A 15,164-nucleotide genomic window follows, 5' to 3' on the forward strand; every position below is an offset into this window, starting at 1 on the left:
TTTTTTATCAAAATCAGCTGAGTACTTTCGGCATGTAACATGCCATCTTCAGAGCTTCGGCTTATAGGTTACAAATACCTCATAGAAGAGTGATTGTCGACACACAACACATTAAAAAACATTAGAAGACCAACGAAGGAAGTTTCTTCTTCTTAAAGTGCCTATCCGTTCCAGATGTTGGCGATCATCACGGCTATCTTTACTTTATTTATTGCAGCGCGGAACAGTTCAGTGGTAGTCGTGTTATACCACTTTCGTAAATTTTGAAGCCAGGAAATGCGTCTTCTTCCCGGGAAGAAGGAAGTTTAGATCAGCCAAAACAGCTGATTTCCCTCGTTTCAACGAGTCAGCCATTGGTTATACCAAGCACCTTTTAAATGTGATTTTTACAATTATAAGGGTTTTCACCCTTATAACAGAAGCGTTGGCATTTTAATGTTTTTTAATGTGTTTTGTGCCAACAACCACTCTTCCATGAGGTATTTTTAACCTATATGACGAAGATCTGAAGATGGCATTTTACATGCCGAAAGTACTCAGCTGATTTTAATAAAAAATTTTACACACTATCAAGTTTTTTAGAACATACACATGTTGCCAGTTTGACCTACATATTATTAAGATTATTTTAGACATTATTTTAGAAATTTATTCTGCCGTTTATATATAAACAAAAGCCAAAAGAAAAAGCACTTACAGCACTACCAGCATGTGCAAACAACCTTGCTTCAAAAACGGACTTTTGTTGTAAATGTTATTACGAAAATAAAAACTTCACATTTGTCTTTTCTTCTTGCCTTAAGACCAGAACACCTTTTGATTTTTTTCAGTTTTAATAAACAATTATCCACTGTTAATAAAATATTAAGAAATCTCATCTAGTTCGTGGTACTTGTTTTAATCTATCTATATAAACGGCTATGCGGCTATGATGACAAGTCACACCGTTTGTCCAGTACGGTAACGCCACCTAGGAAAGAAATCTGAACTACCAACTTTTGACATGTCAATCATATTTTGTTCTTGAAACGATATGGTTGATTTATTGCTAATTTATTCTACAAATTGATGATACAAATATTGTTATTCAGAAATTTTACTACTTCACAGTAATTCATTTTCTCAGAAAATTGCTAAAAATATAGGTTACTGTAATAGGGTATCATATGAAGGATATCACGGATATATTAAGATAGAAAAAAACAAACAAGGCAACTACTAAAAGGGTAGTAAGATACACAGTATCTTCATTATTAATGAACATATATCGACATACGAGATATCATAGGGCACTATAGATAATATCCATATAGCCAGATCATACTTTATATTTACTTGGATTATATGCAAAAAGTTGATTATTTTAAAAATTTAATGACTAATTATAGATGACAATTGATGCGACGAGCAAAGTTACTGGTTTATTAATAAAATACAAATATCTTACCAAAAATTCTATCCTTTGAGAGAGCTTCAACAACCCTAGAAGCGCCTATGATGTTACTAAGGCTGGCAGACCAGGTAGCGGTAATTAATCCAATAGCGACACTTGCAGGAAAAGCACTTACTCCAGCCATATATACGTAATTGTTTTGCAGTAGCTCTTTTGTGCAAGTACCAGTAGTTAAAAAGGATATGAAAATGTAAATGATGAATGTAAAACCTACAGCGGATAGAGTTCCTCTTGGGATGGATTTTCCCGGATTTTTTAGCTCACCTAAAATATAACATTGTTAAGAAAGTTTTTCGAAAAATGCGTATTACTTTTTGACAAAACACTTTATTTTTAAACCAATATTATCACCATCATTCTAGTTGCCTTTATCCATATGTAGAGTCGGCTTTCCTAATTGCATTTACCCGTATGTTTCTATCTTGAGTTATACCAATCAGCGATTCTTTGTACTAAGTCCTTTTCGACGTTGCACATGCCTTATCCATTTTAACATATGCTCTCTCGTTTTGACAACATTAGATTCTTACTCCATTTCTTACATTTCTTCAAGTCTTACATTTAGGTACATCTCCTTTTCTTGTAATGAAACAGTCTATTTGATAATCATTTTGCCGTTTTTCTATTTAATCAGTGTATTTTCTCTCTTTTAGAAGAATATGTTAAAAATCACCATTTATAGTATTGCTAGTTCCTGACTCCTGATTACCACATTCCGGATCATTTCTACTTTCAAAAGCCTAATGATACAGTTCGATTTGACAGGTACTCACACATACACACAAACACCACATTCAACACTTCTTTATTAAATACAAATTTCATTTTCTTTAATTTCTTTGTCAGTAATTATACCAATTTCATTCTTAGTGCTATTTTCCCGTATATATCAAAATTTGCTTCATTCACGCACCAGCACAGCACAAGCTTTGCCGTATTTTCTTCTTTAAAACAGATGGCATCATGGTTAGCACAGGAGGCAGTATTGAGTGACTAACACTACATATTACTTTAGCTAACTTATATTTATTCTTAGTATATCTACGCACTATTTAGATGTTATTACTGTCACATTGCCTCGAGTCCTATAGACTTTGTCGTCACTGATCCTAAAGCACAGTTCTGGTCCCATGAGAGAAAGTCATGGGTCCAGTAACAGAGAGAGAAAGAGGTCCAAGACACCATTAACCAGATATGATTACATTAGAGCACCGCTCTAACAGCATTAAACACTGCCCGACCATCGGAGCAAACAAAAAATCTTGCACTTTTTTTTGCTAAATATTTTGACCTATATTCTCTGGATGCACCCAATTGCAGATATTAGTTCAGATTTAAGATATCCAGAAATGTTGTTTATGGCCCAGAAAACGATTTTCTCGTCACAAAAATCTTTATATGCCCGTCTGTCTGTCCGTCTCTATATGTGCGATGATTCTTAAAGTCCTAGAATCTTAAAACTTCCAGAAAAGTCTCAAAAGTACAGAATTTGCAAAAATCACGTTCGATATCGTCAAATTGCATCGGATCCACAGACGTGTAAATTGCTAATATTCTGCATGAAACAAGTTGGTTTGAGCTTAATCCACTTTCCGTTCCTGTTAGTTTGGTTTACTATTTTGTATAGTCTTGAAGAGTCATACGTCTCTCGGCATAAATATGATCACTAAATGATCAAAGTATCAAAAATATAAATAACTTACCGCTCATATTGGCCCCAGCCATGATTCCTGTAACTCCAGAAAACAAAACACCAAATACTGTCGAGAAGGAAGTTAGCTCTCCTTTGGCAGTATAATCACGTCCATATTGGGGAAACAAATTGCTATCAAATGTAGCACTAGAAAGCCCAGTATAATTTCTCGTAACATGCATCGTGGCATTTTGAATCAATGTATTTGTATCAGGGATGGGAACCTATGGAAATAATACGACAATTAAAAATAATAAATTAGTATTTTATATCTGTTAATAATGTGGAGATAAGTGGTGTTGTGACAATAAAATTTAGAAGAACTCAGAGTGAAGGTTACTGAACTTTTGAGATCTATAGCTCCAGTCATGTTGAAGAAATGAAATTTTAAAACCGTTATTAGTCAAATGAAACATATATATATATATATATATATATATATATATATATATATATATATATATATATACAGATTGAACGAATTTAAAACGGAACATACGAAATCAATGTATTTCGGCTCAACTCCGCTCTAGGTGGTTGGCCAACAAAAGGTTGTCAAATAATTATATTATAAAAATTAAATACTTCAGCGGGCTGCTGGATTCTGAATTCATTCAAGAACAAATCAAAACTCAACCCAAATAGGTTGCCTAGAATCATTGAAAAAACTAGACTACACAAGCAGTTATTATGCTGTCAAACCACTTATCGCTTCCTTATAGTCCAAGAGATAGAGCCGAAATTTTGAACTGATCAGTAATATGACATTTCTCTATTGGAATATATTCATTGTAACTGGGTTAAGACTTTGCCTTACAGGCGGACCCCCTCGTGGTACAGGGGGTGGCTATACAGGGATGAAGTTGTCATTTTTTTCGGAAAAATTAACGATCGATAATATGGCTGAAAATTTGCCCAGAGTAAGATCTTGGTATAACTAGACGAAATCCCAAAGGGCGGACGCGAGAGTGGATACATAAGGGGTGGCGGACAGGGGTGAAGTTGCAATTTTTTGGAGAAAAATTAACGATAAGTAATATGTCCGCCATTTTCATGGCTCATTATTTAGCCCCTAAAAACTCTAAATCCAAAAGGGCGGACAGCTGGGTTGGTACATAGAGGGGTCAAATGTACCACTTGCCTGCGCATTTTAGGTCTCCGTAAATGAAAATTTTTGTAATTTTTAAAGGTAAAATCTAATTTGTAGAATCCTTTTGATTTTCTGTAAGTTATACCATGATTTTTTCCAAAAATTTTCAAACGATTTTTCCGATAAGAAAAAAAATTTAGAAAAACTTTAAAAATTTCGTCATTTTTCTCACTCTCATTGATGTAAATTGATGGTGTTTGATTTGTGAAAACATTTGATAAAACTCTACGTCATCGTCTGAATCTTTTATAGAATATTTTGTAGTTTTAAAATGATATTATGATAATATTTGTTTTTCAAACTAAAGTCATATTTACTTTACAAATCACATTTTTTTCTTAAATATAAATATTTTACGAATTAATTTTTAATTGAATAAATGTTTGATATTTGATATTTTATTAAATTAAAGTAATTTTATAATATTAACTATTAAATGTTTTTTGTATAACAAATAGTAATTTTACTTATTTTTTATTATAATAAAAAGGTTTTTAAATTTATATTGCATAAATAATGGTTGTTCAGATATAAGAAAAATTTGATTTATTATTACATTAATAATCAAATACAAAATATATTATTTCTATTTATCAATAGGTAAAATTCAATTTGTAGAATTCCTTTAACATTTTACAAATAATTATTAATAAAAATCAATTTAATAGTAGAATTATCAGTTTTTTAAGTTTTGAAATTTACTTTGTAGATATTTTCAATATTTTTTTAACTTTTAAATTGATTAAATTTTTTTTTCATTAGTTAATTATAATTTTACAAATTCTGTTTGGACATTAATTTTGCATCATTATTATTGTAAAATATTAAAATAATAATGATGCGCGTTCCATTTAGACCAGTAATTCTAGACGCATGCGCTAAATGTAATAAGTATCAAGATGCTTTTATCCAACTTGGTGAAACTGACTTCGATTGTAATGAAGTTTTTGAAACCTTAGAAATTTTCATATGTCCTTATATGGAACAGGACTGACGAGAACAATTCCAAAAAGAAAAGTAAACGATGTCAGATTTTCACTATTTAACCGGCAGTATAAGTTGCATGATGTAAACGAGCCTTTAAAAAAAAACTAAAAAATTTCGATGCTTCAAGCTTACCACCATGTCAAGATGAATTACACCAACATCTACTGCGAGCCCATTATATTTCAAATATTTGGACAAATGCTCATAAAAAAGTACCAACAGAATTGATTGTTGAAGAACATGGTTGGGAGTTTTAAGATGAAACATATAAATTCAAATGGTTTAGTGGACCTCAGATGCCAGAATCAGTTCGAGAAGTAGTGATTGAAAATGAAGCAGATAATGAATGTGATATTACTGAAAGTGAAAGTGACGAAGATGATGAATGTGATGACATCAATGAGAGTGAGAAAAATGACGAAATTTTTAAAGTTTTTCTAAATTTTTTTTTCCTATCGGAAAAATCGTTTGAAAATTTTTGGAAAAAAATCATGGTATAACTGACAGAAAATCGAAAGGATTCTACAAATTAGATTTTACCTCAAAAAATTACGAAAATTTTCATTTACGGAAATTTTTTGGGAAAATTTTGAGGAAAACTACTTGACGCTTTTCAGAATAGTAACAGAAGTGAGCATACAAATTTTCAAATCAATCGGTATAAAAATATCATAATAAAATCAGTTTGAAAATTGTTACCGAGACCTAAAATGCGCAGGCAAGTGGTACATTTGACCCCGTTTTATGGCTCTCTGTACCAACCCAGCTGTCCGGTCTTTTGGATTTAGAGTTTTTAGGGGCTAAATAATGAGCCATGAAAATGGCGGACATATTACTTATCGTTAATTTTTCCCCAAAAAATTGCAATTTCACCCCTGTCCGCCACCCCTTATGTATCCACTCTCGCGTCCGCCCTTTGGGATTTCGTCTAGTTATACCAAGATCTTACTCTGGGCAAATTTTCAGCCATATTATCGATCGTTAATTTTTACAATTTCATCCCTGTATAGCCACCCCCTGTACCACGAGGGGCGTCCGCCTGTAAGGCAAAGTCTTAACCCAGTTACAATGAACATATTCCAATAGAGAAATGTCATATTACTGATCATTCCAAAATTTCGGCTCTATCTCTCCGACTATTAGGCAAGCTCATCTTTCCTTTAAAGGAGACAGATAGTTGAACGATATTTTATACAATGTCTATCACTGGGTATGGATTTATTTTTGTCCAAGTTTTATATTGGTCCACTATTTCAAATGCAGTTCAAACAGACATATATTAAATTGTATGTTCCGTTTTAAATTCGTTCAATCTGTATATATATATATATATATATATATATATATATATATATATATATATATATATATATATATATATACATCGGTTTAGAACGTCTTTCGACGTTGTCCGGTACCTAAACACCATCTCTTCCTATCTTCGCAGTCGTTTGTTGTTAAATTTCTTTCGCTCATGGACTTGTTTACGCCGTGTTGCCATTCTAATCTGGGTCTTCCTCTTTTCCGTCGACCTATCGGTTGCCATTCTATTACTTTTTTGGGGAGTCTTGATGCTGGCATCCGTTGAACATGCCCATACCACCTTAATTTTGTTTCTTCTCTAAATCTTGAGTTATATTTCCTTCTATTCCCATACGTTGTTTTATTACATCATTTCTGATTCGATCTCGTCTGGAAATACCTAAAGATCTTCTCATTGCATCCATCTCTACTGCTTCTATTCGCTTTTTGTTCTTTTCATTAATTAAGAAGAGTAGTTTTAATCATGGTCTCATATATATTAATATATAATGAAATACATTAAAATAAAACATATATAATAAAACTTATATTAGGAATAAACTCGAAGGGGACAAGGAAGCAACCCTGAAATACCATTGAATCAATCAGATAACAAAGAAAAACAACAATGGCTGAGATTACAGGAGCAGTAGTAAAATCACAGACTAATAAGGCACCAGCATTTTGTATGCTGCTGAACAGAGCATACAAAATATCCAACATAATTTATTAAAGATTAAAAACATACTGAGAAAAAGGAGTTGGCAAATACCAACGTGCCTTCTGCAGTCGAAAGTCAACAATAGAGCAGGTATTTGTTCTATGAAAAATAACAGAATTTAAAATATTGATATTGCCGAAAGAAACACTAAGGGTGGAAAGCAAAATCTGTATACAAAACGAAATAACGGAAATAATAGATGTAAATAAGGAACTACAACAGCACACTACAACTATTCACACTTGAGAAAATAATAAGGGCCTCGACATTCAAAATTTGAGCAATGATAATCAATACCAGGGTGCGATTATATTAGCCTTTGCAGATGACCTTGACACAATCGCAAAATTAAAAAGATAAATGATGGAAGGATTAAATCAAATATACCGAGCTGCATAAAACAGTGTCAAGCTAAAACAACAATTTTGAAAGTATAAAAAACGGTATGTGATCGAAGTGGGGAAGCATAGCTTTCTTATCGCCTACGCACGTAGCGATGGTTTTTAATTTAATTTATTCTTTTATTTTATTTTATTAAGAAACCCGCATGGGACTGCGTTAACGACTCCACGTAGTATGCGGTCGCGCGATCTGTCGTTACAGTCTGGCGTAACAATGTGTTTTAGTCGTTTTTTTTTCAAACCTCTGCGCGATCTACCGCACCGATCAATGCATTTCGTCCACAGCCCGCGAAAAGAAAGATATACTTCCAAAAACTATACATATATAGTAGTATATAGTCTTCCCCAACACGAGCCCTGAAATATCTGTCGGATAAAAAATCTTGAATCCAAATGTTTAACTACCCGGATATCATAGTGATCCAATTTAACTAGTAATCGACGTTTTGGAATACGGTTGAAAGCTCTGGAGAAGTCTAAGTAGACTACATCGGCAGGATGCTGATCATTTAAAGATGATGACCAATCATTTACACAATGAAGTAAGTTTGTGATCGTTGAACGACCATAAAGCCATGCTGTTGGCGAGGGATGACATTTTCTTGAAGAAGAAACTCAGACATAGCTTCCGAAATAATGGATTCATGACCTTCCCGACAATTGGAACCAGGCTGATTGGAAGATAATCAATCAAGTTTATTTCCTTTCTTGAATAAAGGAGTAACCGAAGCCAATTTCCAGGAAGAGGAGAGAGAACCTTGATTACAAGAAGCATTCATTATGAGGGATATAGGGATATCTACAGATTCTGCACATTGTTTGAGGAAAAAGGAGGTGAGTCCGTCTAATCCAGGTGATGAATTATTGCGTAGTTTCCATCAATGATGTTTAATTGCATCCGGTGTGAAAGAGATATTATCAACAGTTTCAGGGAAACGTGGGCACATTATTTGAGGAATGGTATCATTAGGTTCATCTGTAAAAACCTGAGAAGAGAATAACGATAAAAATTCCGAAGATTCGTTATTCGAAGAACATAAGACCCGTCACCCTTTTGAAGTAATGGTCTAGAGACTTTAGAAGATAAATATATGAGAATGTACCGATAAACTTTTTTACTATTACCACTTGCAATGACAGATTCTTCAAATTCTGTTCTTAACTTTAGCAACGATTGTTTGACTCGGTTAGAAAAAATACGGCAGGCGAAAAAATCATCAAGGGAACCAGTAAGTTTATATGTTCGCCTGTTATTACGGTATACCGCAAGGTTACCAAAACATCATACCGAGCGATCAGAAGTATTTACTTCAAAAACAGACATATAAAGATACAAATTTAAAAAATAATAAGGCCAATACCCTTATGATTCCAATCATATATCAAGAAAGGAATATCAAATAAAAATCGTCGAAACAAAGATAAAAACAAAAATAAAATCTAAAATAACAAATGGAAAATATTGCAAGACTATGACAACATGAATTATAAAAATATTTAAAAATGAGTGAATAACAACTTGCAAAAATAAGGAGTTATCCAGAAAATACGATGAAAGAAAAAGATGAAAAAAAACCATAAGGAATATGAATGATAAGGAAGGTGTTCGAGAAAAGTAGTAGATAGCACGAAAACACCAGAAATTGTAAAATGTTATTCAAAATAGGGCAGAGAACGAGAATTGCTGCCAATAATAAAAAGAAGAAAAACTGCTTACGTGGGTCATCTATTTCGAAATTCCAAGTACCAGTTCTTAAAGCTTGTTACGGAAGGGAAGATAGAAGGAAAACATGGCATCGGAAGAAAGAAATCGGAAGAAAATATGGCTTAAAAACAAGGGATTGGACAAACCTCGATGCCCATGCACTCTTTAGAGCCACACAAGATCGAGAGGAGTATGCCAGAATTGTAGCCAACATCCACTAATTGGATAGGGCACCATAAGAAGAATTCAAAATAGACTCATCTTGTGACAAATCATTCGAAAAATAGCTAATGAGTCGCAAATAATTGCCTTTTCACAGATATGATCCCACTATTCTTGGGGTAGAGTATAAATTTTCACAGAAAGTTTATAGAAGGGACCCCTGTAATGGCAGCTGCAGTTGGTACATACTTACAGCTTACGAGTGTGTGTGAGTGGATACATTGCCACTGATTGATAACGAACTTGTCGATGCGGAGACAAAGCCTTACAGCAGATTGAGCTAGAACTACTGTCTTCCGAATCCTAACATAACGTCATAGTGTTCGGGGTACTGAGCAAGACTATTCGTTCCATACTTACATAATAACTTGTCTACAGCATAACCTGGGCTTGTATCGTGGTTAAGAAGGGTTTATTTCCTATCTATAACGTCTACAGCATGTTTAGTTGATTGTTATCCGGTTCATATCCACAAAATTTACATCACTTGAACTGAGTATTCTCCTGTTCCTATCTGGAACGCCTTCAGAGTATATCAGATGGTTTGTGACTTTTTGATAGTGGTAAAAAGTAAAAGTTCGTGTAACCTTCTGGCTAAGGCCTAGTGTTAGGGTTTTTAGGTCGCGCAAGCGCCCCTAACATGACTTAACGACCACTTTCGTAGCCGGGACCGACGGCTTTACGTGCCCTCCGAAGAACGGTGGCAGCTCAGTTAAATTAGAAATTGAAATTTTTGTCGGTGCCGGGATTTAAACCCGGGCCCTCTAGCTTGTTAAGCCAGTAACATAGCCGCTCAGCTACGGCTGCCACATTGAATACCAGAACATGTTACAAGCTGCTGCATAAAAACATTAAGTCAACAAGTACAGTTTCTATTAAAACTTACAGTAATTGAAAGACAGTTAATGAGTAAAACGTTGTGGTAGGTGTTTTTTGATAATTGTTAATTTTTTTTTCAGAGCTAATATAGCAGAATTTATATTTTAATAAATAATAATGTTCAACAAACCTCCAAAAAGCCTTCATAGAAAAAACTGAAAAATGTAATTCCCAAGCAGCTGCACACAAGCACCAATATAAATAGAGAAGTCTTTGCAAACATCGAAGCTCCAATGAGGCATATGAAGAGATTTAGAATATTCAATAAAGTTCCATACAAGAATCCGTACCATCTACCTTTCTGAATAATACCAGGTACCAAATAACCTAAAAAATATAATTTTAATTTACAAAGAAAGCAAAACAATCTCATAAAATAAGAGCAAACTAACTATCGTTGCACATCATAGAAATGATTCAATGAGGTCATGAATCAATGATACCAGAAAGTTTAATTAAATCAAAAAACCTTTTGAAGCCTTCCAAAAGAAAATTTATTGTATCCATTTCATATTTAACGTGCTTAGTGCTTAATCTTTTCTGTCAACATTTCGGTTCAGTTTTAACATATTGACAATTATTCAGACGTAGGTCCTCTACTTTAAAATGTATAAATGTCCGAATTTTCACTATGAACGAGGCAATAAAATTAAACTGTTAGGTATTTTTTACCTTTCCAATTAAAAAAAATTAATTTAATTTTTTATTTTATTTAAACTTAATTTAATTTTTTATTTTATTTAAACTTAATTTAGTTTATTTTAGTTTAATCTTATTTATTTGATTTTAATTTATTTTATTTTAATTTATTGGAAGCATAGCTTTCTTATCGTGGGCTACGGACGTAATGCGTTGATAGAATCGTGCAGAAGTTTGAAAAAATAAAAACAACTGAAACGCAATGTAACGACAATTGCGGGACCACACACTACATGGAGTAGTAAATGCAGTCCCATACTTGTTTCTTAATAGTCATAGTCATAGTCATCTTTATTGATCCTTTAAATTAAAATCCTTTTAATAAAATAAAATGAAATAAAATTAAAATAAAATAAACTAAAATGAAACCATCGCTCCGTGCGTAGACAATAAGAAATCTATGCTTTCCCTTCTCGGGCACTCCCGGAGTGCCACATATGTTTATTTATTTGATTTGATTTTATTATTATTTAAATTAACTTTATTGTATTTTATTTAATTTTTTGTATTTATTTTATCTTATTTTAATTTAATTTATTTTATTTATGCCTAGTGCCTAGTAATATATCCAAAATCTATTCAACTTTTTTTGAAAAAGGAAGGAAGAGGGAATGACGGTACTATTGCAAAAATGCAGGGAATATAATAAAAACATATTATTACGTATAGATTTTCAAGATCATACTTAGATCCCAAGGATATTAATTTAATAAAAAATCTATACCACAATCAAACAGCGGTTACACGGGTGGAAGATAGTGAGATAGATAGATAGATAGATAGATAGATAGTTTATTTGAGTGTAAGTTACAACAAGGTTTACAGCAAGTCAAAACTAAAATTGTAAATATAAATTTAAAAATAATTACAAAGTATAATATAAATCACTATAAAGTCATTACAAAAAAATGAAAACAATAGGCACACTAAAAATATTTAAAACATTAAAATACATATAGAAACCAAGTAGAAATTCAAAGACGAGTCAGACAGGGATGTGTGCTGTCGCCACAATTATTTAATGTACTCCCAACTAATACGCCAGGAGGCACTATGGGAAAGAACTGAAGGTGTAAGGATTGGAGGGAGCATCATTAATAACATAAGATTTGCAGACAACACTGCAATCATGACAGATATTATAGACGATTTACAAATTCTTAGCATGAAATCATTAACAGAGAAAGAAAAGATGGGACTAACAATGAATATAGATAAACCTCTGTTGACAACATATATCTGACATTAGAGGGTAAACCGTTAGAGAGGGTCAACAAGTATAAATACCTCGGAGCAATTATAAACTCACAGTTAAATCAAGCTGAGAAGATAATGGTCAGAATTGAAATAGCTCAAAAAAGATTTATAAAATACAAGTCAATGTTTACAAATAAGAAATTGAGTATCATTATGAGATTGAGGTGCGTCGAATGTTATGTATGGCCGCAACTGCTATATGAGGTAATCTGTAAAAAAATTGGAGGCATTCGAAATGTGGTTATATAGGCGTGTAAAATTCCTTGGACTGCACAAGTCTCAAACGAAGAAATGTTAAGATACATTGGACACGGAAGAAAGCTTATGAGCACAATTAAAATAAGAAAAACATCGTATCTGTGCCTTCTTCTTCTTATGGTGCCCTATCCAATTAGTGGATGTTGGCGACAATTCTGGCATACTCCTCTCGGTCTTGTGTGGCTCTAAAGAGTGGATGGGCATCGAGGTTTGTCCAATCCCTTATGTTTTTAAGCCATGAGTATTTCTTTCTTCCGATCCCCCGTTTTCCTTCTATCTTCTCTTCCATAATATGCTTTAAGAACTGGTACTTGGAATTTTGAAATATATAACCCAGATAAGCAGTTTTTTTTCTTTTTATTATTTTCAGCAATTCTCGTTCTCTGCCTATTCGATTTAATACTTAGACGTTTGGTGTGTGATCTGTCCAGGGAATTTTAAGTAGTCTTCTAAATACCCACATTTCAAAGGCCTCCAACCGGTTCATCACATTGGCCTTTATGGTCCAGGTTTCTACACTATGTAGCAGTATGGAGTAAATATAATATTTTACAAAGCGATATCGAAGCATTAAGTTAAGGCTGCTGTTGCTTAGCAATGTTCTCATATTAGTAAATGTTGTTCTGGCTTGCTCAATCCTGCTACGTATCTCTATGTCTGGATCTAGATCTTCACTTATCCAGCTACCGAGATATCTGAACTTGTGGACCTTTTGGATGTTCTTATTGTTTACTCTCATATTTAATTGCATATTTGGTGTTCTGCAATCCACGATTACCTTCGTCTTGTCAATATTAATCTTCAAGCCCAGTCGTTCTCCTTCAGTGTTTATTCTATCTATTAGTGGTTGTAGCGCTTCTTGGCTATCAGCTATTACGACTGTATCATCAGCATAGTGAAGATTACTAATAGTCTGTCCGTTGATTTTGATTCCATCTTCAGTGTCACTTAAGGCTCTATCGAAAATCGTTTCAGAGTAAAGATTCAAAAGGAGGGGTGACAAAACACCTTTAAGGTCATTCTCATCTATCGAACGTTCCTGGAGCAATCTTACTAATTCTGAATAATTAACACAATCGAACGCATTCTGGTAATCTATAAAGCATAGGAAGACATCATTTTGCTGATCTCTGCATTTCTGAAGTAGGACAGTTAAGCTATAAAGTGCTTCTCTTATGCCAAATCCCTGTCTGAAACCGAACAGTGTGGGGCTAATGTCTCTTTCACATCTGTTGTATATTCTTGTGTGAACCCACATACTTCTAAACGATAAAAACTCTCTTCTACACGTTATGATGCACGAAAGAGTAGAGGGAAGAAAAGGCTGAGGAATATCAGAGATTGGACTAACCTCCGTGTTGAACAGACATTTCACGTTGCAAAGGATAGAGAAGCGTTTAAAGAAGTGATCGCCAACCTTAGTTAGAAGACGGCACAATAAAAAGAAGATAATTGTTATAGATATTTCTGTTTCAACTCAGTTAAACTGAGTTTTTGCTATTTAATCATCATTAGTCATTAATACCTTAGTCATTAATATCTTAGCAGATATGTTGTGGTTCATCATTGAGCTTCAGCAGCTCGGAACGTTTGATTAATAATATTTCTGCACTGGTCGCGGTCATATGTTACATGTACTGCCTCAGTATACTGTGGAGTCGCTGTAGAGATCTGCCGCGTTGGCGTTGACTCTTGAGGCCTTTTTTGATCCACCAACCACCCCATTTTGTGATCACTTCGATGGATATGGCCAAAGAACTTTAAAATTCTAGAGTAAACAGTACTAGAGAGAGGCTGATTGGGTTTAATTGCATCTAGAACCGAGACATTCGTGCGGCGAGCCATCCATGGAATTCGAAGCAGTCGTCTCCATGTCCACATTTCGAAAGCATCTAGGCATCGTCTAGCTGATTCTTTGACCGTCCGTGTCTGGCATGCCCAGTAAAATATGGAAAAGAAGTTAAAACGAAACTCTTCTTGTTTGTCGATGATTCTTGTTGATTTTATGATTTAGCTAGTGATAAATACAACTATAAGTATACTTATAGTAGGTAACAACTTTCTATTTTTAATTTCTCTGACAATCTTCCTTTTTCTTGTACCACATGTAAATAAATTCTAACACGTTTGCTGAATGATCATATAAGTCGTAAGTGTGATTGTTTTTTGTCTTTTGGCTATAGAATATGTATATATTAGTTTTAAAGAGAGAGAGAGAAGAGCAGAGAGTAGCAGAGAGAAAGCATATTTGTCATATTTTTTTATTCTTTCTTAAGCCAATTTTCTAACATATACAGTTGTGGTAATCTAAAAACTAAATATAGCACGCATAATTAGTGCGAAAAGAACATTATGAGGTTGTTCTGCTAACAGCGAGAGGGAGAGACCGAATAAAGTATGAAATTAGTACCGACATACGAGCTTGTTTTAACATCTA

At 33.6% G+C, this 15,164-nt stretch overlaps 1 protein-coding gene across 1 annotated transcript in view; it reads right to left on the reverse strand.

The window, feature by feature from the left end:
- Nucleotides 1-15,164, reverse strand: part of LOC140431895 (solute carrier family 12 member 9) — an 81,293-nt gene that overhangs the window by 38,100 nt on the left and 28,029 nt on the right. Inside the window, exons 5-7 of the mRNA XM_072519767.1 lie at nucleotides 10,644-10,840; nucleotides 3,157-3,370; nucleotides 1,448-1,717 (exon numbers count right to left, since the gene is read on the reverse strand). Of these exons, the coding sequence (XP_072375868.1) occupies nucleotides 1,448-1,717; nucleotides 3,157-3,370; nucleotides 10,644-10,840 (681 nt within the window). The remainder of the gene's footprint in view (nucleotides 1-1,447; nucleotides 1,718-3,156; nucleotides 3,371-10,643; nucleotides 10,841-15,164) is intronic.

This window comes from Diabrotica undecimpunctata, chromosome 1, assembly GCF_040954645.1.
Source record: "Diabrotica undecimpunctata isolate CICGRU chromosome 1, icDiaUnde3, whole genome shotgun sequence".
NCBI classification, from domain to species: domain Eukaryota; kingdom Metazoa; phylum Arthropoda; class Insecta; order Coleoptera; family Chrysomelidae; genus Diabrotica; species Diabrotica undecimpunctata.